We start from the raw sequence: 26,758 nt of genomic DNA on the forward strand, positions 1-26,758 counted from the left end.
ACACTGTGACAACTGAACTCAAATAGTCACAGAACAATATCCCCCGGGTAGAGTGAGATAACTACACTCTTGCATCTGCCTTGCAGAAACTAAACTCTCATATTGATGGAGCACAAATTGGCAGGTACAGATCAATGCCTGCCCACTCATATTGATGCAACAGAATGGACATGTAGGGACTAGTCACAACACTCATACATTCTTTTGTCGAAACTGATCGGTATAGATTGAGAATTACACCTGTACTTTCACATAGCACAAACTGAATGTTACGGACTAATAACATACACATTCGGACAGCAGAAGTTGACAGAAGTGACAAAAGCTGACCTGAGATATTGAGGGATACTGAGACTCTGCTCACGGAAAACAAGGAGGAATATATTGCGTTTAAGCGATCAGACTCTGATGAATCCCCAGATAGCTACACTAGGAAATCAGAAGGTCAAAAAGAGGGTATGAGATGGATCTGGCAGATTAGGTAAAAGGTAATCCCAAGCGGTTCTACAGCTATATTAAGAGTAAAATGGTGGCTCAGGAGAGAACAGGCCCCCTTAAAGGTCAACATGGTGGTCTATGCGTGGTGCCAGAGGAGTTTGGGGTGGGGGGTGATTTTTAATGAATATTTCTCCTCTGTATTTACTAAGGAGAGAACCATGGATGCGAAGGAAATAAGGGGAACAAGTGGAGATATTTTTAGACTGCATACATATTACCAGAGAGGAGGTGTTTTCAGCCTGAGAGCATATTGAGATGGATGAATCCCAAGGCCTGATCAAGTCCAGCCTTGGATGATGTGGCAGGCTAGTCAAGAAATTGCACAGGCCCTTGCAGAGGTTTTTGCTTTCTTTTTAGCCACTGGTGAAGTTCTGGAAGACTGGAGGGTGGGTAATGTTGTTGCATTGTTTAAGTAAGGTAGCAAAGACAAGCCAGGGGACTACAGGCCAGTGAGCTGACATCACTGGGAGGCAAGTTAGCAGAGAGGATAGTGAGGGACAGGATCAACCAACATTTGGATATTCCATGTCTGATTAGGGATAGTCTGCAAGGATTTGAGAGTTGGAAGTCATGTCTGACAAATGTTTTGAGACTTTCAAAGAGGTAACCACACAGATAGATAAGGGTAGGGCAGTGGATGTTGTCTGTGTGGACTTTAGTAAGGCCTTTGACTAAGTCCTGCACAGCAGGCCAATAAGGAAGGTTCGGTTGCATGGCTACCAGGGTGAGTCGGCTAATTGGATTCAAAATGTATTTGATGGGAGGAAGCAGAGGGTGATGGTTGAAGACTGTTTCTTGGACTGGAGGCCTGTGACTTGTGGTGTGCCACGGAGTCTGTGCTGAGACGTTAGTTATGTGTCATTTACATAAATGATCTGGATGTCAATGTACAAGGTATGATGAGTAAGTTTGCCAATGACACAATATTGAGAGGCATTGTTAATAGCGAGGAAGTTTGTCAAAAATAACAGAAGGATCTTGATCAGATGGGTAAGTGAGCTGAGGATTGGAAAATGCAATTCAACACAGAGAAGTGTGAGGTTTTGCACTTTGGAAGTCAAACCAAGGTAGGACTTGCACAGGAAGTGTTCAGGTCCTGAGGAGTGTTGTGGAACTGAGGCACCTTGGAATACAAGTACATGGCTCATTGAAAGTGATGCCACAAGTGGACAGGGTGGTGAAGAAAGCATTTGACATGCTGGCCTTTATTGGTTGGAACATTGAGTATAAGAGTTACGTTACAGTTGTAGAAGTTGCTGGTAAGGCCACATTTGGAGGATAATGTACAGTTTTGGTCATCCTGTTAAAGGAAAGTCATTTTTAAACTGGAAAGTGTGCAAATAAGATTTACGAGGATGTTGCCAGGGCAAGGAGGCCTCAGTTATAGGGAGAGGTAAGCCAGGAGAGTACTTTATTCCTTGGAACAGAGGAGAATGAGGTATGACCTTATTGATGTGTGTTACATCATCAGAGGACAGTTAGGATGAATGCATACAGTGTATTTTTTCTGCAAGAATAGGGAATTGAAAACTAGAGGGCAAAGGATTAAGAAGGACATGAGAGAGTGGTGCATATGTGGAATCAGTGAAAGTGGTTGAGGCAGGTACAATAGGAACATTGAAAAAAACATTTGAATAGCAAGGGCTTAGAGGGACATAGACCAAATTCAGGCAATTGGAACTAGCTGAATCAGCACTGTGGTCAGCATGAACCAATTTGACCTGAAGGGCCTTTCTCCATGCTGAATGACCTCAGACTACAATGGGACCTTGATCAAAAGGAGCAATGGGCTGTGGATTGTCAGATGGAGTTTAATCTTGACAAACATGAAGTGCTACATTTTGTTAGGGAAAATCAGGGCAGGACTGGCAGACTCCAGAGAAGCTCCAGGGAAGCCAAACCAAAGGGTCTTCGAGTGCAGGTTCATAGCTCCTTGCAATGGAATTACAGATAGACAGGTCAGCAAAGAAGGTGTTTGATACACTTGCCTTTATTGGTCAGTGCATTGAATGTGTGGTTTGGGAGGTCATGTTATGAATGTACAGAACATTGGTTCAGCTTCTGAGAAAATGCATTCGGGTCTGGTGTCCCCTTAAAATGGGAAGAGGTTTTTAAACTTGAAAGAGTTCAGAAAATGTTTAAAAGATTGTTGCTACGGTTGGAGACTTGGCCTTTGGGGAAAGACTGAAGAGACAGGGTTTGTAGGGGCTTGTTTTCCACGGAGTGTTGGAGGCCGAGTGGTGACCTTCCAGAAGATTATAAAATTATGAGCAGCATGGATAGGGTGAATAATCAAGTTCTTTTGCCCAGAGTAGAGGAATCCATAACTCGAGGGCATGGGTTTAAGTGGAGAGGTGAAATGTTGAAGAGCAACCTAAGGTGGGCAACAATAGCTAGCAGCGAGTGGTGCATAACTGGATTGAACTGCCAAAGGACGTGGTGGAGGATACGACAATTACAACATTTAAATGGCTTCTGGATGGGCACAAGATTAGGAAGGGTTCAGAGTGGTATCGGCTAAATGCTGGTAAATGGGACTAGATTAATTTACGATATCTGATTATTATGGTCGAGGTGGACCCAAGAGTGCTGTACATCTCTATGACTGTATGACAGGAACAGATTGTGAGAGAGTGATATTCATTCACACTGCATAAACAGACAGGGACGGATAGATAACTGCACTCGCATTTTCACATAGGAGAGACTGACAGACATTGGACAAAACTATCCCTCAATAAACCTGAATCTCTCAATGACACAAGTGTCCTGCGGAACTCAGAGAGAGATGAAATAAAATAATATTACACAGAAAGATTACTTTGAGTAGAACAAAACACACTGCCACAATTAAAATCTCTCAGATACTGTGTTCAAGATATCATTAAATGACAAGAACCAGTTGATTTGCGAGTGAGCTCGGAGTTTGTTCCGTGTACAGAATTTGGTTTGTGTCTCGCATTTCATTGAAGATCCTGATAGATCCGCATTGTCTCCATAAACTAACCAATCACAGCGAGGATGATGTCATGCTCCGACATTCTTTTTAACTGTCCAATCATGAACAAGACTTTCCCCCATCCCTCATTAGCATTGCTGACGCGGTAAGGCTATAAAAAGCGAGCTCCGAGCCCATTTTCGCTTATTCTGTGTCTGAAAGTGACCGTCACGATGGCAGATGAGAAGAAAGCGCAGGCAACTTCCAAGAAGGGCGCCAAGAAAATCATCAAGAAGGCGCCAGCGAAAGGCGGTAAGAAGAGGAGAAAGTCCAGGAAAGAAAGTTACGCCATCTATATCTACAAAGTGATGAAGCAGGTTCACCCCGACACCGGCATCTCCTCCAAGGCCATGAGCATCATGAACTCGTTCGTCAGCGATATTTTCGAGCGTATCGCGGGGGAGGCTTCCCGCCTGGCCCATTACAACAAGCGCAGCACCATCAGCTCCCGGGAGATCCAGACAGCGGTGCGGCTGCTGCTGCCCGGGGAGCTGGCCAAGCACGCCGTGTCGGAGGGTACAAAGGCGGTGACCAAGTACACCAGCTCCAAGTGAGACCCCACATTGTGCAGAGAAAAACACATCCAAAACCCAACGGCTCTTTTCAGAGCCACCCACAACTTCGCTGAAACAGCTGAACCAACTTTTTGCAAATGATTTTCGGTATGTATTAGTAATGTCAGTCGGCTTTTTAAAAATAATGTAATTGTTTTAGAACTTGATGTGTGGTCCCTCATCTGCCCTTTATTTTAGGTTGCAGCCATACCCTGTCTCGTTTCCCTGTATCTGCAAAGAGCATAATTATCTCCAATGCATCATGTATCAACAACTTCCATTTTTTTTCCAAGTTCCTCTTTCACACTTGATGACCCCGGGAAACATAATTAACATCGAATCCCATGAATAGATTTTACAATCTACTTGCTGTTGTTAATTTTACAATGAACCGAGATAAAGCCAGAGCAGCTGCTGAATTGCGATAGCAAGTGTGAAATATTCAAGGCTATCCTCCGGTCTCCGCTCTCTTTCGAGGGTTTGGGTGGCTCTGAAAAGAGCCTTTGGGTTCGCTGGAAAAGGGACGATTTGCTCAGCCGCCGAATCCATACAGAGTGCGGCCCTGGCGTTTCAGAGCGTACACCACATCCATGGCAGTCACCGTCTTGCGCTTGGCGTGCTCAGTGTAGGTCACCGCATCCCTGATCACATTCTCCAGGAAAACCTTCAGCACCCCGCGGGTCTCCTCGTAGATCAAGCCCGAGATGCGCTTGACCCCGCCACGGCGAGCCAGGCGCCGGATGGCTGGTTTCGTGATGCCCTGGATGTTATCACGGAGCACTTTGCGGTGCCGCTTCGCTCCGCCCTTTCCCAGGCCTTTACCTCCCTTCCCTCTTCCAGACATCACGCTTCTTCACTCCAATCGCTGCCGAATAAGACCCGAGGTGCCTCACCTTCCTTTTTTATATAGCCCGCCCCGACCTGACTGAGAAAGAGCTGACAGAGAGTGAGAGGCGGCCCGGGCAGGCAACTGAGTGACAGGCAGAGAAATGTCCAGCTCCGCCTCCAGCTAACTCCCGCCCCCAACTGGATCTGGAACTGAACCTTTTCTCCACAAGGGCAGTGAACACAAGGCCCGGCAGAAAACCTGCAGAATCAAGTTTCACGATGAAAGATAGTAAAAAGGCGGTGAGCAAGAACACCAGCTCCAAGTGAGACACCACATTCTGCTGAGATAACACATCCAAAACCCAAAGGCTCTTCTAAGAGCCACCCACAACTTCATTGAAAGAAGCTGAGACATTGTCTCTATTACTGGTTTGCTTGAGCTCACAGGCTCCTGAGAAAGGGTAACTACGCTGAGCGTGTGGGTGCCGGAGCGCCGGTCTATCTGGCTGCGGTGCTCGAGTACCTGACGGCTGAAATCCTCGAGCTGGCCGGTAACGCGGCCCGGGACAACAAGAAGACCCGCATCATCCCCAGGCACCTCCAGCTGGCCGTGCGCAACGACGAGGAGCTCAACAAGCTGCTGGGAGGGGTGACCATCGCTCAGGGCGGGGTGCTGCCTAATATCCAGGCCGTGCTGCTGCCCAAGAAAACCGCCGCTGGGGGCGCCACTAAAAAGTGAAGGGGCCGTTCTTTAACCTGACAACCCAAAGGCTCTTTTAAGAGCCACCCACAACATCAGTGAAAGAAACTGGACCCTCACCACAGCCGAGTTAATTTTAATGTCCTCTGTATTACTGGGAGACTGGTAACACAATACTCACCCTGCCATTATTGTTAGTGTTATTGAGCTATTATCCGCCCGGACGGAATGTATCCATGAGGTAGTTTCCTGTAATTGTATTGGAAAGATCTGACACTGTTAGAGGAATAGCAACAAGTTTAGAAATCGGGAAATAATAACCCTGGAAGCCGTAAAACAATTCAGTATCCCTTGAAAATATGCATTCGACCAGATAAAACTATCTGTGGTACGGTAGCCCTTCCGCCTGTGCTGTTTTTCCTCTTCTCGGGTCTCCGTTCTCAATGTAAGGTTGTGGTGGCTCTGAAGGGGGAATGGAGGCTGCCCGTTTACCACTTAAGCAGTTGTTGACCGTGTGCTGTATTTTGTGTTGAATGTTTGATTTTTAAAGATTTGAGATTGTTCAATTTGTTTTATTTCAACATTGGGTTTTTTTTTTGATGAATAAGCTGAAACGAGTATTTAAAACAAACGAGCATCTAATCGATGGTTCTGGCGATTCCATTCTAGGATGACTGATACCAATGCTTATGGGTAGAATTTAATCGAGTGGATTGCCGTGGTTTATATATAGGATACTAAATATGAGTGTGAATGACAGGCTTCGATATCCTTTTGCAATTTAATGTTACACTGTTTGAAATGCTCCCTAGGGGGCACTGTATCATATCACATGCAATCACAAGGAAATAGTCAATGTGAGACCTGCACCCAACGGTGAGATGGGAGTGAATGAAGCCAAGAGCTTTGTTTCATTTGCAATTCTCTTTTATGTTTATATTTAGACAATTGAGATTTGAAAGTCGTAACAATTTAGTATGGAATTGGAGAAACTGTTAATTTGTGGAATGAACTCAAATGCAGCCAGATGGAGTTTTCATCAAATAATTGTGAGGTGCTTTTTTTCAGAAAGCCAAATCAGGCCAGAACTTGCACACCATGATGGGGAATGTTCCTGAACAAAGAGGCGTTGCAGTGCAGATTAATAGTTCCTTGAAAGTGGAATTGTAAGTAGATGGGATAGTGAAGAAGGTATTTGGTATGCCTGTCTGTATTGGTCAGTGCATGGAGTATGGGAGTTCGGAGGTCATGTTGCATCTGGACAGGACATCTGTTTGGCCACTCTTGCAATACTGTGTGTAATTCTGGTCTCCCTGCTACACAAAGGATGTTGTGAAACTAGAAATGGCTCAGAAAAGATTGACAAGGATGTTGCCAGGGTTGAGGATTTGAGCTGTTCGGAGAGGTTGAATAAGCTGGGGCTTTTTTTTTTGTTCACCCCTGGAACCTCGGCAGCTGAAGTGACCTTCTCTAGAGGTTTAGAAAATCATGAGGGAGATGGATAAGGTGAGTATCAAGGTCTTTTCCCTTGGGTGGCAAAATCCAAAAACTGGGGCCGGGCGGGGGGAGGGTGGGGGTACAGTTTTAAGGTGTGAGGTGGTTAATAAGTGACCAAGGGCCAACCTTTTTCAGAGGATCGTGCATGCCTGGAATGAGCTGCCAGCGGAGGTTGTGGAGGCTGGTACAATTACTGTATTTCAAAAGCATCTGGATGTGTATATGAATAAGGAAGGGTTTAGAGGGATAAAGGTCAAATTCTGGTAAATAGGACTAGATTAAATTAGGTGGTCTTGACCAACTCGTCCATGTTGACCAAAGGGCCTGTTTCCAAGCTGTAAAATGCTACGACTATGACAAACAAGTAAATGCAGTGGCTGATCTGACATGTAAGCTTTTCTGTATATTCGTGTGAAGCATAGAAGCAAGTTATGGGAACAGCATTCTCCATCATACAACTCCCCATATTCTTGTGCCAAACAAACTAACATTTGCTAAAAAGCAAGAATGAATAAAACAGTTCTTAACATGCCTTTCCTGAAAAGACAGAACTCCAGCCTTATTTTTCACATATGTAAGATTCAGTTTAACGTAAATTAAACCAGAACTTTCACTGTCCCTGCACCCATTTCACATCCCACCCATTGGTTTGTTGTCCATTTTATCAGAATCCCTGCATCCTTCTGAAGTTAGCTCCATTTCTTTTCCTTGTTTACACCATAGCAGTTTTAGCAATCTCAAAACTCATGCTATGATCTGGGATCCTGTGCACAGTCAGATATTCAAAACAAAAACTGACTTTATCCCTGCACCATCAATACATTTGTCCCTCACATGGCCATTTCAGCTCTCCCATCATAATTCTGACAACAACTGGATGAGAGTTATATATAAATAGGGGAGATTATATCAGGGAAAGCTTTGTCTGAATAAATACTTGAAGCATATCCAGGTTAGGTCAGTTAAACCATTGTGATTCTGGGAATGTGCATTGTGTTTTTTACAAATGTTGCATAAATTAACAAGTGATCACTGACCCGATGCACACCTTATTCTCAGATGCATCCCATTTTCCCTGCATCTAGAGAACGAGCAAATTACACACCAGAGTGTCATTTTTCAGCTACTTGTGTGTTCAAGTTCCTTTTTAATACTCCATCAGTGCAGGAGATTCAAACCCTGGTGGAATACGAACCCTGAGTTTCACACCCAGCAAACAAGTGTCCCATCCCTTGCCAGCAAGTAAAAGAAAATTGTTTCCCTCCGAGTTCTGCAAATACATTTTATATGTTTCTGTTTTTTTATTAATTTTGTAACTCTCTGCAGGGGTCCTGCCTGGTGGTAGAATGCTGGAAATGAGGCTTTCTGCTGTCAGTGAGAGGCTTTCAAATTGAACCGAGATACACCAAAACAGCTGCTGGACTTTTCACCACCAGCAAAAACACGATGTGACCAGGGCAATAACAACATGAAAAACGTGACAGGAAGTAGGGATTAAATTAAAATGGAGTTGGAGGGCTGTTTGAGCTTTATTCATTTTGCAAGCTGCTCTCTGGGAGAGGGAGGGATTTCTTCTGTAAAAATCCACCTTAAGTCTGGTACGCAACCAAGAGTTTCACTCTGCTTCTGACAGTCTTTGCTCCTGTGAGTAAATATGGGGTAAATTATTGAACAACTCGAGTATCAGGTGGAATTGAATTTCATTTATTATTTTATACTGGATGACACTTTATTTCCACATCTTCTGGGACATTGGGTGACAGTTTAATTGTGTGTCTGACTATCTCCACTTGAGATTACTCTTTTAGTTTGGTTAATATGGTGGTCAATCATGTGACGCTGCAGAGATTCTTCAGCAAAATCAAAAAAAAAATTGTAATTACACAAGACGAAAACAGAGAGAAAAACAATGCTCCCAACCTATTTCTCAACAGCACCATTTGGCCCCCCTTGAGCCTGCTCTGCCATTGTACAGAATCAGGGCTGATCTGACATTCTTCACGGCTGCTTTCCTGTAATTTTCCCATAATTCTTCAAGAATCTACATCAGCCTTCATTTTAGACTAGGCCCGACTTTGCCTCCCTGTTCTGTGGCAACAAGTTCCACAGGCTCTCAACGCTCCACAGAAGAAATTCCTCCTCATCTGTCTTAAATTGGTGGTGGCCCTATGTTCTGAGACAATGCACTTTGGTCTGAGATTCTTACAGCAAGTGAAAAATCCTCTCAACATTTACCCTTTCAAGCCTAATTTAATACGTTTCATCACTTCTCATTCTTCTGAACTCCAGTGAATAGACTCCCACGAAGTTTAGCCTTTGCTCACATGACAGACCCTCCATACAAGGGAATATCCTGGAGAACATTCTCTGAACGACCTCCAATAAAATAATATCTTTCATTCCGTAAGGGGGCCAAAATTATTCGCTGCATTCGAGATGTGGTCTCACCAGCACCTTGTACAGTTGCAGGAAGACATCCCAACTTTATTTCAAGAGAGTTGGAGATTTAAAGTGCCATTGTTCCACAAGCCTTCCTGATTACCTGCTGCAACTGTGTGTCCGCATTTCTTAACACAGGTTTAAATCCAGAGAAATTACATCAAATATTAAATCTCTAAATTATATCTGAACTGGTTTGGCCCAAACACATCCTGTGAACTATGGAATTTTCTTTCATGAATTCTCTGAAATTTGAGAGTATAAACATTTTCCGCTTCTAATACCTTCACAGCTCAAACCAAACCCTCCTCAGAAGTTCTACTCAGGTAACTTTTTGTTCTTTTGTTTCTAGTGAATTATTCTGAGCTCTATAAAGTAGACAGGTTAAACTTGATTCTGATCTTAGTCCTATATCCAAACTAAACAAAATACCTTCTAAGACAACAAAATGTGAGGCTGGATGAACACAGCAGGCCAAGCAGCATCCCAGGAGCACAAAAGCTGACGTTTCGGGCCCGAAACGTCAGCTTTTGTGCTCCTGGGATGCTGCTTGGCCTGCTGTGTTCATCCAGCCTCACATTTTGTTGTCTTGCATTCTCCAGCATCTGCAGTTCCCATTATCCCCAAAATACCTTCTAACCTTGGGTTTATAAAGAAAAATCAATCCTTGATTACTCTGAACTGAAAACAAGATGATGTCCTTTGATGTTTGCTCATCCATTGCAAATCAACAAGAGTCTAAACAATTTCCCATTCACTCCACATGGGGCTCCACAGCCACTTGCATTCTGAGCAGTGCTGGAGGAAGGTCACTGTTTCACAAGGATTCACACTTTTTCTTTCAAAGAAAGCTTTCAGAAAATGAACCAAATTCAGTGTCACTATTATAAAAGCCAACTTCCAAACTGGAATTTATATAAATTATACATCCTTCATCACAGCAGTTACTCAGGATCTCACTGACATTTCAGCAGTTTTCATAACTCAATGAATCCCTTCCCTGACACAGAGAAAGTGAACAGCCTCTCCCCAGTGTGAACTGTCCAAAAGGTGGCAGATTCAGTGAATCCCCTCACTCAGCTTCTCCACAGGCAGTCTGCTGATGTACAGTCGTTTATGTGAATTGACTCAACACTGTCCTACAGTAGGAACAGGTAAACACTCTCTCATCAGTGTGAATTCACCAATGTGTCATCAAGCTACATGTGTCAGGGAATCCCCCTCCCACACTAGGAGCTGGTGAATAGCCTCTCCCCAGTATGAATTCGTTGATGAGTCTGGAGGCTGGAAGCCAAAGTGAATCCCTTGCCGCACGTACAGCAGATGAACGGCCTCTCCCCAGTGTGAACTCGCTGGTGTATCAACAGGTTGGAGGAATTAGTGAATCCCTGCCCACACTCAGAGCAGGAGAATGGTCTCTCCCCAGTGTGAACTCGCTGGTGTCTCTGCAGGTGGGATTTCTGACTGAATCCCTTGCCACATTCAGAGCAGGAGAATGGTTTCTCCCCAGTGTGATTGCGCCGATGAATTTCCAGTTCAGTCGAGGATCTGAATCCATTCCCACAGTCCCCACATTTCCACAGTTTCTCCTTGTGACTCCGTTTATGTTTCGAGAGGTCAGATGATCGGCTGAATGCTCGTGCACACACGTCACACATGTACAGTTTCTCACCGCTGTCAACAGTGTATTCTCCTTCCATGTTCAAAACCCAACGAGATTCAGGTTACACCAAATTGGGACACTGAAATCCTGATCGGTTGCAGTTTCCCGACTGTAAATTATCTCCTTCTAATATCCTGTGGAATTGATTTAGAACAGAATTAATGGAAGTGAGAGTCTCCCCATAAAAATACAAAGTCATGCATCTGTCCCAGTATCGCATTTGGCTCCATGTCAAATGTATGAACACAACGGCTAACATATGAACTATCGGGCCCTCCCGCCTGTTCCATCATTCAATACGACGATGACCGATAAGATCATGTTTTGAATCTCTAGCTACACCCAATAACTTTTGATTCCCTCGCTGAACAAGTATCTACAAGTATCTACCCACCTCTGCCTTAAAAATGTTCAATGATCCAGTCTCAGAGATACTGGGAACTGCAGATGCTGGACAATCCGAGATAACCAAGTGTGGAGCTGGATGAAGGGTCAAGGCCCGAAACATCAGCTTTTGTGCTCCTAAGATGCTGCTTGGCCTGCTGTGTTCATCCAGCTCCACACAATGATCCAGTCTCGACTGTCTTTTGAGGCAGAGGGTTCCAAAGTCACACTAATCTTGTATAAAGAACTCCTCTCATGATAAAGCCGTCTTCCCCCATTCTGGACTTAGCCTGAGGAGAAAATATGTCCACATTCACCTTGTCAAAACCCATTCAGGTTATTAAACATGAGGCAAGTCACACCTCACTCTTCTGAACACGTGAGCATTCCCCAGGCTGTCCAAAATATCCTCAGAAGACAACCCACTCTTCAGGGATAACAAGGTGTAGAGCTCAATGGACACAGCATGCTAAGCAGCATCAGAGGAGCAGGAAGGCTGACGTTTCAGTCCTCGACCCTTCATCAGCCTTCCAGCTCCTCTCATGCTGCTTGGCCTGCTGTGTTCATCCAGCTCTGCACCTTGTTATCTCAGATTCTCCAGCATCTGCAGTTCCTACTATCTCCACTCATTCAGGTATCAGTCTATTGAATCTCCACCGCATTTACATCCTTCCTTCAATAATGAGACCAGAACGGCACACAGTCATGGAGGTGCGGTTTCACTTATTCCCTGTACAACTGAATTATCAAATCCTTACTTTGCTATTCGATTCCACTCATGATAAACAAGAACATTCCATGAGCCTTCATCTTCACTTGTTAATTATATCCCAATCTTTTGTGTATTTTACACCAGATCCCCCTGATATCTAAACCCCAAAAGATTCTGCACCTGTCTTCTCTCATTTTTACCCTCAAGCAAACAATTTCACATTTTGTTATATCATAGATCACCTGAAATATTCATTCAAAAAGGCTGCAAACTGATGTCGGGAAATTAAGTCTTCACAGCCACCTTTCCTGATAGCTTTGTAGCAACACAAAGTGTACCTACCATGACTTCATTTCCCTCGTCCAAGTCATTGATATAAACTGCAAAAGGTTTAGGTTCAGCAGAGCCCTGTGGCTCCCCACTCATCACATTCTGACAATCTGAAACACACCCATTTATGGGTATTCTCGGTTTTCTATCATCCAGCCAATCCAGTATCCAGGCCGGTATGTACCACTAAACCAGTAGCTCCCACGCAAAACAGTCACCTTTTCCATGGTACCTTGTGAAATGCCTTCAGGAAAGCCAAGAACAAGAGATCATCAGGCTCCCTTTATCCACAGCACAAGTCACTCCTCAAAGAATTCCACTAAATTGGAGAAACACAAAGAAGTAATTGTTCCCTTAGATGAAGGGTGAATAACACTGGGCATCATTTTGCAGTGAAAGGCAAGAATTTTACAGGGGAATGGAGGAAAACATTTTTCACCTAAAGGGTGGTGCAAGTCTGGAGTGCACTGCCTGGGACGGCCGTTGATGCGGCAAGCCTCACAACTCAACCTCCACTGCTCCAGGGAAGAAAAGCCCCATCCTTTCCAGCCCCATCCCACAGCCCAAACACTCCAATACCGGCAATATCCCTGTGAATCATCTCTGAACGCTTTCAGGATTCACAACTTCTTTCCCATAGCAGGGAGACCTGAACAGAATACAGTATTCTAACTATGTCCTGTACAGTCGCAATATGACATCCCAACTCCAATAACTCAATGCAGTGACAAATGAAGGCGAGCGTACCAAATGCCTTCTTCACCACCCTGTCTACCTGCAACTCCGCCTTCAAGGGACTTTGCACCTGCAACCCTAATCCCCTTGTCCAGCTACACTCCCATGGGCCCGACCATTAACTGTCTAAATCCTGCCCTGATTTTCCTTATTGAAATGCAACACCGCTCATTTGTCTGAACGCCATCTGCCACTCCTCAGCCCACTGATCAAGATCCCAAACTACTCAGAGAAGATCACCTTCCTCACTGTCCATACACCACCAATGTTGGTGTCATCTACAAACCTATGAGCTATACCATCACATGCAAATCATTTGGATAATTACTAAACGCAGTGGACCCAGAACTGATTCTTATGGCACACCACCTGGTCACAGGCTTCCAGTTCAAAAGACAACCCTCCACCACCACACTCTGTTTCATACCCTGAATCCATATTTGATTCCAACTGGCTAGTGCTTCCTGTATTCCATGTGATCTAACCTTGCTAACCAATCTACCATGCGGAACCTTGTCAAGTGTTTTGCTGAAGTCCATATACACAATGTCTACTGCCCGACCTTCAATCTTCTTTGCCACATTTTCAAAAAAAATAACACAACTGACAGACTGAGACACGATTTCCAATGCACAAAGCCATGCTGGCTCTCCCTAATCAGTCTTTATCTTTCTAAGCACATTTAAATCCTTTTGTTCACTTATTTCTTCAGTTTTTTTTTCAAATTCATGCAGAGGTGGTGGGCGGCACTGGTTAGGCCAGCATTCACTGTCATCCATAAACTGCCCAGAAGGCAGTTAACAGTCAACATTGCTGTGGGTCTGGACACGTAAACCAGACCAGTTCAGGATGGCAGCTTTCTTCCCCAGTGGACCTTAGCGAACCAGATGGTTTTGTTCCAAAAAATCAGCAATGGATTCTTGACCATTGTTCAACTTAAAGCCAGAGTTTTATTCAATTCAATTTCTACCACCTGCCATGGCAGGATCTGAACCCAGGTCCCCAGATTAATAGTCTGGTGATAATACCGCCAAATAATTGATTCTCATTCCCTCCATGACAGATCACCCTAACTGGCCTGTATTTTCCTGTTGTCTGCCTTCCTCAGCTCTTCAATACAGAGGTTGTGTCTGTTGTTTTGCAGTGAGACAGAAACTTTCCAGAATCTGATGCATTTTGGAAAGTTAACACCCATGTTTCTGAAACAACTGCAGAATATTTGTTCGCCAAGCCATTTCTTTTGTTATACACTGTCTGGAGTGTTAAGCAACCCAATCTTCTGTAGTGTCCAGCTCCCTTTGACAAATTCACGCTGGAAGTTGTAGGGCCCAGCTGGCTTTGAAAGGACTCGGGGTAAACTCAGCCACTTCTCATTCATCACCACTCCAGCTCAATGTGATACAAAGACTTACAAAAGCTAACTGGAAAAAGCCCCTGAAGACGAAAGAAAAGGGCAAATAATAGGAATCACTGATTTGCTTTTGGAGAAAGGCCAGCACAGGCATAATGGACAGAGTAGCCTCCTTCTCCACTGTAATCAGTGATTCTGTGTGACTCAAATAATAGGAACCCATAGGCCACAATATGACCACCACCCACCCTGTTAGAAATGGCCTTTTAATTCATCAGTGTGTGTTTCTTGACTTGGTTCTGGGAGGAAGGCCTAGATGGAGTTGAGAAATGTATCAGCCATGACTGACTGCAGACTCTGGTTCTGCTCCTCTGTCTTATGGACTTATCATCAAAAGAGCAGCAAAATACCGTAGCTGCTGCTGCAAGTCTGAAATAAACAGAAAATGCTGAAAAATCACAACAGGTCGGGCAGTATCTGAGGACAGAGAATCGGTTAATGTTAAGGGTGTGCAAGTTACAAAAAAGATAGAGTGCTTTTCTAAGATTAGAGAATTATACAGAAAATGGGTCTCTAAACAGCTGCAGATTTCAGGCAGTACCAAAAATGGAAGCATGTACTGATTGGTTGCATAATTGAAATCCTTAGGCTTGTTGTGATGTTTTGGCAATGAGCTGGAAACAGCCAATTCATAACCCGAGCAGCCAATGCAATTGTAAAAAAATGGACGGGTCATCAAGGGTATATATGAAGAGGACAATTGGAAAATCGGCAGAGAGCCAACTGCCATCTGACAAATAAGCACCCAGCTGACACAAGAAATCACGAAGCTGTCAATGAAAGCACCATCAGATCCACAAAAGGTATCACCACGGCACTTCCAGCAAAGAGTCTTCACTGAGAAAACATCCTTGACAGCAGAATGAGCAGTATAAAAGTGTATATGGCATGAGATGAACAGAAGGAAGAGCGTTCCAGAGACAGATTCTATGCGAACTTGGAGAGATTATGTTTTAATTTATTATTCTTATTCATTGGGCTTATCATGCATGGGACTTGTGTTTCTTTGGACAGCATGCCAAGAGAATTCAGTTCAGTTAGGGAATAGATCGTGCCTGGTGTATGGGGTGGGGTGGGGGCAAAAGTTGTTCTGTTTGTCAGTAATTCTGACAATTTGGTTATTGTTAGGGCTAAATAAATAAATTGTTACTTTTACTTGTGACTTCTCCAGTGGAGATCAGGGATTTCTTTTCTTTGAACCAGAGACTGCTGGACATGCATATGGTCACAGAAAATTGGGGGTGCATACATGAGGATCAATGGTCGGCACAACATCATGGGCTGAAGGGCCTGTTCTGTGCTGTACTGTTCTATGTTCAATGTTCTATTCTTTTAACAGATTACAAAGCAAGCTTCTCTGGGTGTTAAGGACACCATTAGAAATGAACCTCTACTCCCATAACATCAGATTGGGGCTTGAGTTTTGGGTTAATTAACTGAACGTTCGACCCTCCACTGCTTCATAACACCCTACTCCTGAAATCTATGCAATGATCCATAAAGGGAAGCATCCCTTATATGCTCTTAACTGCATGAATTGATTTGTCCTGCTATATTTTTCAGGAGTATGTGGATGAGCACACAAGATCCTTTTGCTCATTTGAGCTTCCTAACGTTTTGCCATTCATTGAGTACACCCTTGTCTTGTTCCTTCTGCCAAAGTGCATCACCTCCCATTTATCAGGGTTAAACTGCAACTGCCACTAATCTGCCTTCTGACCAATCTGTTCATATGTTCCAGTCACGCAACACCTGTCTCCTCACTGTCAAACACCCGACTAATTTTAGTGTCATTCACAAACTTAGTCATCATCTCTCTCAAGTCTTATCTACTTCACGTACAAATATCACGAAAACACATTGATCCCTGTGGTATGTCACAGCACACTGCATTCCAGTCACACAAACTGCCTTCTACCATCGCCCTCTGTTTCCCAGTACTGAGCCAATTTTGGGTCCAGCTTGGCAAGTTACCAGGCATCCCATCAAGGATTGATTTCAAAGCGACCGTATGCATCGTCCCAGATATAACTGGCACTCACCAAAAACCTCAAAATTGTAAAAGAATGGTCAAAGTTACTCACTCAATAATTTCACCGTCTGCAATTTGGAAATCTCCCGCTGGAGCCGGCACCTGTAAAGATAGCAGAAACACCAGAGTCAGAAAAATCCCACATTTGAGGAAATTCCCCACAGAGTGGGCGATGGCTTTATCAGAACGGTTTGAGGGATCGGGGATTTTAGTTGCAAGACTGCATTCAAAAAACTCATTGCCCCAAAGTGAATAAAAGGACACAGCGGGGTGATAACAGTATAAAAGTTACAACAGTCGTCGAGGTCCACACACAAAGAAAAAGGCCCTTCAGCCCATTCAGGCTGTGCCAGTCAGAAACAATGACCTCACCGCTCACCACTTGTCCAGTACAAGACAATCTTGAATCTAACAGAGTTATGATCAATGTCTACAACTGATTCCCTCACTGATATTTCAACTACTTGCTCAGCTTCAATTACCTAAAACTAAGTCCAGTACCATTCCCTCTCATGTGGGATCTTCTCAATACTGGCTTCAAAAGCTGCCATGGATGCATGTTAAGAATTCCACTTCCTCTAAACCTTTCACACTATGACTACCCCAGTTGATGTTTGGAATAGTTCTTGCACCAGTTACTTCATGCGTCATCAATACAGTCAGAGAAACTAACATCAGGAGAAGGCCATTCAGCCCTTTCCTCCAGCTTCAACATTTGAATGATCATGGCCAAACATGCAACTTAGTACCCTGTTCCTTCTTTCTCTTTGAACACTTCAGTCCTATGTTTTGGCCTCAACTGTTTGCTGTGGGAGAGAATTCCACAAGCTCACCACTCCCTGGGTGAAGATATTTATGTTCATCTTAGTCTTTGGTCCTACACTGCATCCTTCAACCTCGAACCTTGGTTCTAGACCCCCCCCCCCTCCCCGCGAGTCATTGGGAACATCTTTTCTGCATATATCTTATAGGACTCTAAATTTTATACATTTCTATCGGATGCTCCCTCAGTCTCACAATGACCCTGTGCAATTCCAGCACAACAGTCTTGCTTCTGTATTCAAATCATCTCACTGTGAGGGCTAACATACAATCTGCAATCTTCACCGCCTGCTGTGCATACATGCTTACCTTCACAAGCTGGTGTCCCTTCTCAAATCCATAACCATTCAGATAATAAACTGGCATAACAAGGTGTAGAGCTGGATGAACACAGCAGGCCAAGCAGCATCAGAGTTATCCTCATTGTAAGCAATTGGTGGTAAACTCCTTCCAGTCAGGAACAATGTTGCCCCCTAAAAACATGGCGGCACCGCGAGCGCATTCCCCCAACAAACATTGCCGCCGCACCTGCGCCCCACCGCCCGTCATTATCAAACGAAATGGCGGCCATCAATTCAACTTTAAACTCCGGCATTGGCGACAAACGGAAGCATCAGAAGGTCGTGCTGGGGTTTACAGCTTACCGAACATCTTTACGAAGCTTTTCCGTCCATATGCTGAATGCAGCGGCCCCGTCGTTCTGTCCGTTTGTTAACGGTCCAAGAGCCGCCTGAACCAACGCTCCTCCATCGCTATCACCCTGCACAAAGTCCAGTCACACATGGCACTGCGCCGGCGCACATTTTCCTGTCCTGTGACTAGGGAACATTTAATGCTCTTTGGCATTCTGGGTAGCTGTGCCGCCATTGACTATTGTACGCACAGGATGTTACTTGGCTGGTTCTGTTAACTCAGTTAACTGTATGATTTCCAGTTCTAATGTTTCTTTTAGGGAAATGGCATATGTGCCATTCTGATTTGTTTTCTCATATAACAAACGCATAAACATTCAGTGCATTCCAAGTGAGGCCTGAATAGTTCCTTGTATAATTGCACAGAATTCGTTGCAAGCCTCAAACTCTCACTTGTTTGATTTTCTGTGAACAGATAGGAACTGCAGTAATGGAGAGAAGCAGAAGAGTTGGGAGTCGGAAGAAATCTGGGAATTGAGGAAGGAAACAATAGATATGGATTTCACCCCAAAGAGGAATGGACGTGCGTGTGGCCAGCATTTACAACTTTGGGACAGCAGGAGGGGCAAAATAAGAGAGAAAAAAATTGTGTTCTGAATTTCTACCCTGTACTGAGAGTGATGTCATTTGCAAACTCCTTTTATTTGAAAGTGAAAGTTTACAGACGTTTATCTCAAATCATTACATTAAGATATGACAAAGTCACTTAAATTCATCATGACCGACATAGCTTTGAGATAAATGGAGAACAGTTTAACCAGTTAAACAGCGAGGACAAAAAAAGTCCCACATTCATCAGCTTTTTGTTTCAGAGTTCCAGCATCTGCAGTTCTTTATTTTATTTAAGTGTTTTGTTTTCCCTCGGCTCCATTCTATATTGCATAACAACAAGACTGACTCAATAAAAAGGCAAAGTCGCCATAGTCCAACTGGAGTTTCAGGCTGCTCACTTAAATAAGGGGGTCGCCGCGAATCTGGCAATGGGGACGTTGCAAAGCAATGGTAAACTCAGATTTTTCAAGAATTAAGCCGACGATGCTGAGATCAGTCATCCAGCAAGCTGAGCTAATCGATCCTCCCGTCGAGACGACAGTCGGGCCAACAGTCAATTGTGCCTCAAGTACCCGGGATATTTGGCGGTGGGGACCATCTCTTCAGAGATAAAAGATCAAAGGGTCAAACCACTGATGAGGCCGTGTGAAACAAGATGCTGTAAAATCTTTCATCAGTAAGAAGGTTTTAAATTGATTGATATGTACGTGTAAATCCCCGAATTCCTGTCGTTGTTGCCCTGAGAGAACTAAAGGTTTTTTTGGGGGTAACATTTTTGGTCGGACAGTGCACATCAGTAGTGAGACCTTGTTCAGAATCTGTTTCTGTTTTACTTTGGAGTCAAACTGGTTTTTATTTCTCAAGCAGGAATTTACAAAACACCATTTTGACTGACTATCAATAGATTATTTGCTTTTTGAACAAAACTGAATGTCCCTGCAAATACAAATTCACCCCATAGATTCACGTGAGTGTGACAGAGAGAGAGAATGTTGGTCTATCACCTGATGTTGTGCGCTTTCAGACATTGTCCACCCCGGTCCAACACCACCACCTCCTCACCATCTGCTTGTGGAAAAGGAGAACAGTGCACGGGCGCAGTACTACGTGTGAATAGAGCATGCACGAGATCCACCACGGTGATGGACAAGCGGTTTCTGTCGCTTCTGTAGGACGATTAACAATTCGGGACGGCGTGGGGAGCACTGGACACGACGGAAAAGCTTCCTAACCATATTGGGTAAGCCGTAAATCCGAATACGACCCCACCACACCCTGCACCTTCCCTTACAACTGCAGGAAGTACCACATCTGCCCTCACACCACCTCCCTCACCCCCATCCCAGGCCCCAAGATGACTTTCCACATCAAGCAGATGTTCACCTGCCAATGTGGTATACTGCATCCGCTGTGGCTTCCTCTACATTGGAGAAACCGAGCAGAGGCTTGGGGGTTGCTTTGCACAACACCGACGCTCGGTCCACAGTAAACAAATGTACACCCCAGTCACAAACCATTTGAACTCCCCCTCCCATTCCTGAGACGACATGTCCATCCTGGGCCTCCTGCAGTGCCATAACGATGCCACCCGAAGGTTGCAGGAACAGCATTTCATATTCCACTTGGGAACCCTGCAGCCTAATGGTATCAAAGTGAATTTCAGAAGCTTAAAAGCTCCTCTCCCACCACTCCATCCCAAAACCAGCCTAGCTCGTCCCCGCCTGCCTAACCTGTTCTTCCTCTCACTTATCCCCTCCTCCCATCTCAAGCCGCACCTCCATTTTCCACCTACCAACCTCATCCCGCCCCCTTGATCTGCCCGTCCTCCCTGGACTTACCTAGCCCCTCCCATACTCTCCTCTCCACCTATCTTCTCCTCTATCCATCTTCAGTCCGCCTCCCCCTCTCTCCTTATTTATTTCAGAATCCTCTCCTCATCCCTCTTTTCTGATGAAGGGTCTCGGCCCAAAACGTCAGCTTTTGTGCTCCTAAGATACTGCTTGGCCTGCTGTGTTCATCCAGCCCCGCATTTTGTTATCTTGGAATCTCCAGCGTTTGCGCTTCTCATTACCTCTGACCACGACCTTCCAATGCTACCGGGTTTTTTTTTCACCTCTCCCGGAATTTATAGCTTGGTTCATTGCCGCCATCTTGATTTGAAATGAGGGGCGCAGAGGCGGCGGCCCGGTTTGCTCGGCAGTGCACGGGTCGCCGCCATCTTTTTAGGGGGCAATCTTGCTCATGTCTGAGGAGTTTGTGACCAATTGATCCGTATCGGCTTATGCGTGATTTTTGATTTGGACAAACTTGTGAGAGGGCACGTACATGGCAGGTGAAATGTAATGTGAATAAATTATTTTTATGTTCCCCACACACTTGCAACTCGTCCGCGACGACCAACTTTTCCAAACTGAACTAATCCCGTTTGCCTGCATTTGGTGCATATTCGTCTCAACCTTTCCGATTGGTGAACCTGTCCAAATGCATTTTAAATGTGTAATTGCACACGCCTCTACCAATTTCTGCAGCATCTCATTCCATATATGTACAACGCACTGAGTGAAAAAGTTGCCTGTTTGGTCCGTTTTAAATCTTTTCCTCTCACCTTAAATTTTTACCTTCGAGTTCTGAATTCCCCCACCTGGGAGAAGAGACTTTCGTTATTCACTTTCTTTCGGCCCTCATGAGGAAATGTCCCTGGCTATCCAGTCTCTCCTTAAATCTCAATCTTCCAGTTTCAATAATATCTTGGTAAATCTACTTTACAGACAATCTGGTTGAATAGCATCTTTTCTATATTAGAGTGACTGAAATTGTATACTGTATCTCAAATGTGGCATTACCAGAGATTACACAGCTGTAAAATGACATCCCACCCCAATTTTCAATATTCTGAGCAATGAAGGCAAGTGGGCCAAAGGCTGTCTTTACCATCCTGTCTATCTGTGATGCCGCTTTCCAGGTAATATGTACCTGCATCCCTAAGTTTCTTTGTTTGACACCACTCCCAGGGCTCTACCATTAACTGTGCAAATCCTGCACTGGTTTGTCTTACCAAAAGGCAGCACCTTGTATACATCAGAATTAAACTCTATTTGTGATTCCTCGGCCTACTGGCCTAGTTGAAAAAGATCCTGTTGTTAAAAAAACACAGTTTCTGGAAAAGCACAGCGGGTCGGGCAGCATCTGTGAAGGTCCAGTGACCTTTCCTCCTGTTGTAGTCTTAGGTAACACTACAAGGTCCTGTGTTGTCTTAGATAACCTTCAGTATCCACTCTACCACCAATGTTGGTGTCATCCGCAAACTTACTAATCATGCCTCTTACATTCTCATTTGAATCATTTTTTTATAAGCGAAACACAACACTGGACCCAGCACTGACCCTTGCAGTACACGACTGGTTGCAGGCCTTCGATCTGAAAAATGGCCATCCACCACTACCCTCTGTTTCCTACTGTCGGCCTAATTTTGTACCCAGCTGATGAGCTTCCCTGGATTCAACACCTTCCAGCCTTCATAACCCGTCTACCATGCAGAACCTTGTTGAACATCTTGATAAAGGCCACATAGGCAACATCGACCACTTTGTCTTCATCTACTTACTTGGTCACATGTTCAAAAAACACAGCCAAATCTGTGAGGACTGATTTCTCACACACCTAACCATGCTGATGATCCATAATCAGTCCTTGCCTTTGCAAGCGCACGTAGTTCCTATCTCTCAGAATCCCCTCAAACAACTTATCATGGCTCACATTAGGCTCATTGCTTTGTAGTTTCAATATAAGTTTTTTGGTTTTTCATTGCAAACGTTCTGAAATAATGCCACAACATTTGCCACTCCCCAGTCGTCTGGCATCTCACCTATGGCTGTAAAAGATGCAAATACCTCCACTTCAGGCTCACATTTCTTCCCTAGCTTCCCATATGTCCACAGAAGTATTTGATCAGGTCCTGGAGATTTATCTAACTTTGTGCATTTTAAGACCTTTCAAATGCCTTACTGAATTCCATATAAATGTGTTAAAGAAACTCCACCAAGTTCATGAGACATGATTTCTCATGCACAAAGCCATGTTGACTATATCTAATCATTCCTTGCCTTTCCAAATATATGTAAATCCTGTCCCTCAGAATCCAAAAACTTACCCATCATTGACAACAGGCACACTGGTCAATAGTTCCTTCGCTGTTCCGTAACATGTTTCTTCAATAATGGTGCCACATTAGCCAACCTTCAGTTTTCTGCTACTTCACCCAGGGCTATTGATGATACAAAATCTCAGCAAAGGGGCCCAGCAATCACTCCCCTGTCTTCCCACAAAGTTCTGGGGTACACCTGATCAGGTCCTGGGGATTGATCAAACTTGATGCACTTTAAGATGTCCGGCACCACCCCCTCTGTAATAGGAACACATTTTAAGCTATCACTATTTGTTTCTCCAAGTTCCCTCCCTTCCGTCCCCTTCTCCACAGTAAATACTAGCACAAAATGCTCATTTATTATCTTGCCCATCTCCTGCGGCTCCATACATAGGTGGCCTTACTGACATTTAAGGGGCCCTATTATCTCCATCGTTACTTTTTCTTTAATCTTTGATCTATTTGAGGAATCTCTTTGGATTCTCCATACCCTACTTGCCAAATCTATCTCATGTCCCCTTTTTGTCTTCCTCATTTTTCTCTTGAGTATACTTTGACTGTCCTTATACTCTACTTGAGATTCACTTGAACGCTGCTGCCTGTACTTGACTTATGATTCCATCTTTTTTTCTTGACCAGAGCCTCAATTCCTCTCGTCATCCAGAATTCCCTACACAATACCAGCCTTGCCCTTCACAGTAACTGGAACTTACTGTCTCTGGATTCTCATTAGCTCATTTTTTGAAGACCACCAATTTTCTAGCCGTACCTTTACCTGTGAATATCCAGTTTCAATCAACTTTTGAAAGTTCTTCCCCAACACAGTCAAACTTGGCCTTCCTCTAATTTGAAACTTCAAGTTTTAGATCGGGTCTAACACTTCCCATAACTATTTTGAAATGCATAGAGTTATGATCACTGGCCCCAACGTACCACACCACTGACACCTCAGTCTTGCCTCATTTCCCAAAAGAAGCTCAAGTTTTGGTCCTTCTCTAATAGGTAAGAAAAATATTTTTGTCCACCCGTGACAATTTTTTCTCCCTCCAAGTCCTTAACTCTATATTTGGAGAGTTAAAATCCCGTACATTACAAGCCAAGTTTCCTTACAGATAACGGAGATCTCCTGACGAATGTACTTCTCAATTTCCCACTGACTATTGGGGGGTTGGGGGTGGTGCAGCTATACACCAGTGTCAGTAAGGTGATCACCACTTTCTCATTTCTCAATTTGACCCAAGTAACATCACTGGACCTACTCCCCAGAATATCCTACCTAAGCACAGCCATAATGTTATCCCTAACAAGGATTACCACTCCTCCTCCTTTCTGGTCCCCCTTTCTATCCTTTCCTCACTGGCACCTCCATAGCATATCCTTCCATGAGCACCTGAGCCCTGCAATATTAAGTTGCCAGTCCTGTTCATCTTTGAGTCATGTTTTTGTAATAGCTATGATATCCCAGTCCCATGTTCCCAATCATGGCCTGAGTTCATCTTCCTTACCTGACCGGCCTCTTGCTTTGAAATAAATGCAGTGCAATTTATCAGTCCTGCTCCAGACTGCTTTGACTGTTTGATTTGCTCCTTTTCTCAACTGCTCCAGCCTCGGACTGACATCTTTCCTGACTATTTCTCCGACACAATCGACATCCCCTCAAAAGAAACTCCCGAGAGGGCAAATCCGTGTTCCGTGTCAGATTAGATTAGATTCCCTACAGTGTGGAAACAGGCCCTACAGCCCAACAAGTACACACTGCCCCTTGAGAATCCCACTCAGCCCCATCCCTATAACACTACAGGAAATTTAGCATGGCTGATCCACCTAGCCTGCACATCTTCGGACTGTGGGATGAAACCAGAGCACCTAGAGGAAACCCACGCCGACACAGCAAGAATGTGCAAACTCTGCACAGACAGTTATCCAAGGCCAGATTCAAACCCGGGTCCCTGGCGCTGTGAGGCTGCAGTGCTAACCACTGAGCCATTGTGCCGCTCAGGTGCAACATGTCCTTCTTAGACAGATCAATTGTACCCCAGAAGACATTCCAATGAGCCAAAAATGTGTTTCCTTCTCCCACACTCCAGCTCCTCAGTCACAATCATCTGCTCTATTTTTCTATTCTGACTGCCACTAACACATGGCACAGGAGTAAGCCACATATTATTGCCCTTGAAGGCCTATGCTCAGCCTGCTTCGTAATTTCCTGCATTCTCGCTTTAGAAACTCATCCTTTTCTCTTCCTCTGTCGTTGGTACTAACCTGTACACTTGACCTTTGCTGTCTATATTTGTCATATGTTTCCTTCTTATTCTTGACTAAAACTTCAATTTCTGTCATCACCCAGCATTCCCTACACCTACCAGCCTTACCCTTCACGTTAACGTTCAGGAGATTCCAATGATCCAAAAATGTGATTCCTTCTCCCCTGCACCAGCTCCTTAGCCATGCATTCATCTGCTCTATCCTCCTATTCCTACCCTCACCAGCTCATGGCACTGGGAGTAATTCAGATGTTATTCCCCTCAAGGACCTCCTTTTATATTCCTGCCTAACTTCAAATATTCTCTCCTCAGAATCTCATCCTTTTCTCTTCCTTTATCATTCAATCCAATGCATACAACAACCTCCTGCTGACCCCTCTCCCCATTGAGAATATTCTGCACCCTCTCCCCATACCCTTGATTCTGGCACCAGGGAAGCAGCACACCATTCTGATTTCTCACTGTCAGCAACAGAAACATCTGTCTGTGCCTCTGACTAGAGAATCCCCGATCACAATCGATAGCTTGGGATCTGATGTACCCCTCGTTACATTATAGCCAGTCTCAGTACCGGAAACCTGGCTATTTGTGCTCCGTTCCCCTGCGAGTCGATCAACCTCTACATTTTCCAAAACAGCATACTTGTTTGAGATGGGGATGGTCACAGGAGACTCCTGTTTGCCCTGATTTGCTCACCTACCTTTCCAGGAAGTCACCCATCCACCTGACAATACCTTCTGTTTATCTCTCACTCTGCAACTGCCATCCATCACACACCCGCTTAGCTCCTGTAAACCCCTCATTGCCTCTAACTGCCGCTCCAAAAGATCCATGCAATCTGACGGGATTCAAAACAAAACACACTTCCTGCAGACATAACCATCAGTAACGTGGAAACTCTCCCACATCTGACAGGAAGAGCACATTACTCTGCTAAAGGCCATCTGTGCACCTTAACAATCTACAGACCCAGAAAATAGTACAGTCTTATGGCTGTAAAAAGCACTGGTTCAGGCAAACTTATTACCTATGTTTTATACTTTTAAAGTTTAATCAAGAGACGGATCTTTTAAAGATTTCTGGCACAGACCATAATCCTGGGACTTTTCAGCATTTAGGCCCATAGAATTTGGGTACAGATACTAATTGCATGGCAAAGCCTAAAACCCTTCAACAAAAGTTAAGCTTGATTTTATAATTCATATTTCAAACAGACACCACCAAGGAGAACCTACCCTGTTGCAAACTGTTCAAAAAAATGACTAATAACTGACGTCATACTTGCTCAGTCAGCTTACTGGAGGTCATAAATGTTGTCTTTGTAAGTTTCTATTCAGACATACCTGGAATCAGCTGATCATAACTGTTCCAAATCTCAGGCAGTTAAACCAGTCACATTCGCCTGCATTGCATTGACTTCGGTGAACTCAAACAGTGATATTGCCAATCCAATTTGTGTCAGGACAACTGATGTTCCTATTGCAAAGATGTGAAGGAAAGGTG

General features: G+C 44.3%; 3 protein-coding genes across 5 annotated transcripts; 2 read left to right on the forward strand and 1 right to left on the reverse strand.

Moving 5' to 3' along the window:
* The first annotated feature begins 3,658 nt into the window (after nucleotides 1–3,658).
* Nucleotides 3,659–19,218, forward strand: LOC132207219 (late histone H2B.L4-like). Its single transcript, XM_059642450.1, has 2 exons — nucleotides 3,659–4,158; nucleotides 18,711–19,218. Exon 1 carries the CDS (start codon nucleotides 3,670–3,672, stop codon nucleotides 4,048–4,050), a length of 381 nt encoding a protein of 126 aa, XP_059498433.1. The 5' UTR covers nucleotides 3,659–3,669; the 3' UTR covers nucleotides 4,051–4,158; nucleotides 18,711–19,218.
* LOC132207142 (histone H2AX-like) lies at nucleotides 5,158–5,617 on the forward strand. The gene is made up of 2 exons (XM_059642317.1): nucleotides 5,158–5,201; nucleotides 5,326–5,617. The coding sequence occupies exons 1-2, from the start codon at nucleotides 5,158–5,160 to the stop codon at nucleotides 5,615–5,617; spliced, it is 336 nt and encodes a 111-aa protein (XP_059498300.1).
* On the reverse strand, nucleotides 8,764–18,368 carry LOC132207195 (zinc finger protein 239-like). Of its 3 annotated transcripts, none has more exons than XM_059642408.1 (4): nucleotides 18,248–18,368; nucleotides 16,834–16,883; nucleotides 12,836–12,922; nucleotides 8,764–11,311 (listed from the first exon to the last, which is right to left on the reverse strand). In XM_059642408.1, the coding sequence occupies exon 4, from the start codon at nucleotides 11,212–11,214 to the stop codon at nucleotides 10,744–10,746; it is 471 nt and encodes a 156-aa protein (XP_059498391.1). In that variant the 5' UTR covers nucleotides 11,215–11,311; nucleotides 12,836–12,922; nucleotides 16,834–16,883; nucleotides 18,248–18,368; the 3' UTR covers nucleotides 8,764–10,743. The 3 variants fall into 3 exon arrangements, with proteins under 3 accessions (XP_059498391.1, XP_059498390.1, XP_059498392.1); XM_059642407.1 differs by having other exon boundaries at nucleotides 12,822–12,922; XM_059642409.1 differs by lacking the exon at nucleotides 12,836–12,922.
* Nucleotides 19,219–26,758: the final 7,540 nt, after the last annotated feature.

The sequence above is a fragment of the Stegostoma tigrinum genome, chromosome 44 (genome assembly GCF_030684315.1).
Source record: "Stegostoma tigrinum isolate sSteTig4 chromosome 44, sSteTig4.hap1, whole genome shotgun sequence".
Taxonomy (NCBI): Eukaryota; Metazoa; Chordata; class Chondrichthyes; order Orectolobiformes; family Stegostomatidae; genus Stegostoma; species Stegostoma tigrinum.

Excerpts from the sequence above, each read along its gene's own strand:
- LOC132207219 (XM_059642450.1), top strand. The coding sequence starts at position 3,670 with ATGGCAGATGAGAAGAAAGCGCAGGCAACTTCCAAGAAGGGCGCCAAG.
- LOC132207142 (XM_059642317.1), top strand. The coding sequence starts at position 5,158 with ATGAAAGATAGTAAAAAGGCGGTGAGCAAGAACACCAGCTCCAA. Across the intron at positions 5,202-5,325 it reads AGCAAGAACACCAGCTCCAA|GCTCCTGAGAAAGGGTAACT; the intron begins GTGAGACACCAC and ends TTGAGCTCACAG.
- LOC132207195 (XM_059642409.1), bottom strand. The coding sequence starts at position 11,214 with ATGGAAGGAGAATACACTGTTGACAGCGGTGAGAAACTGTACATGTGT.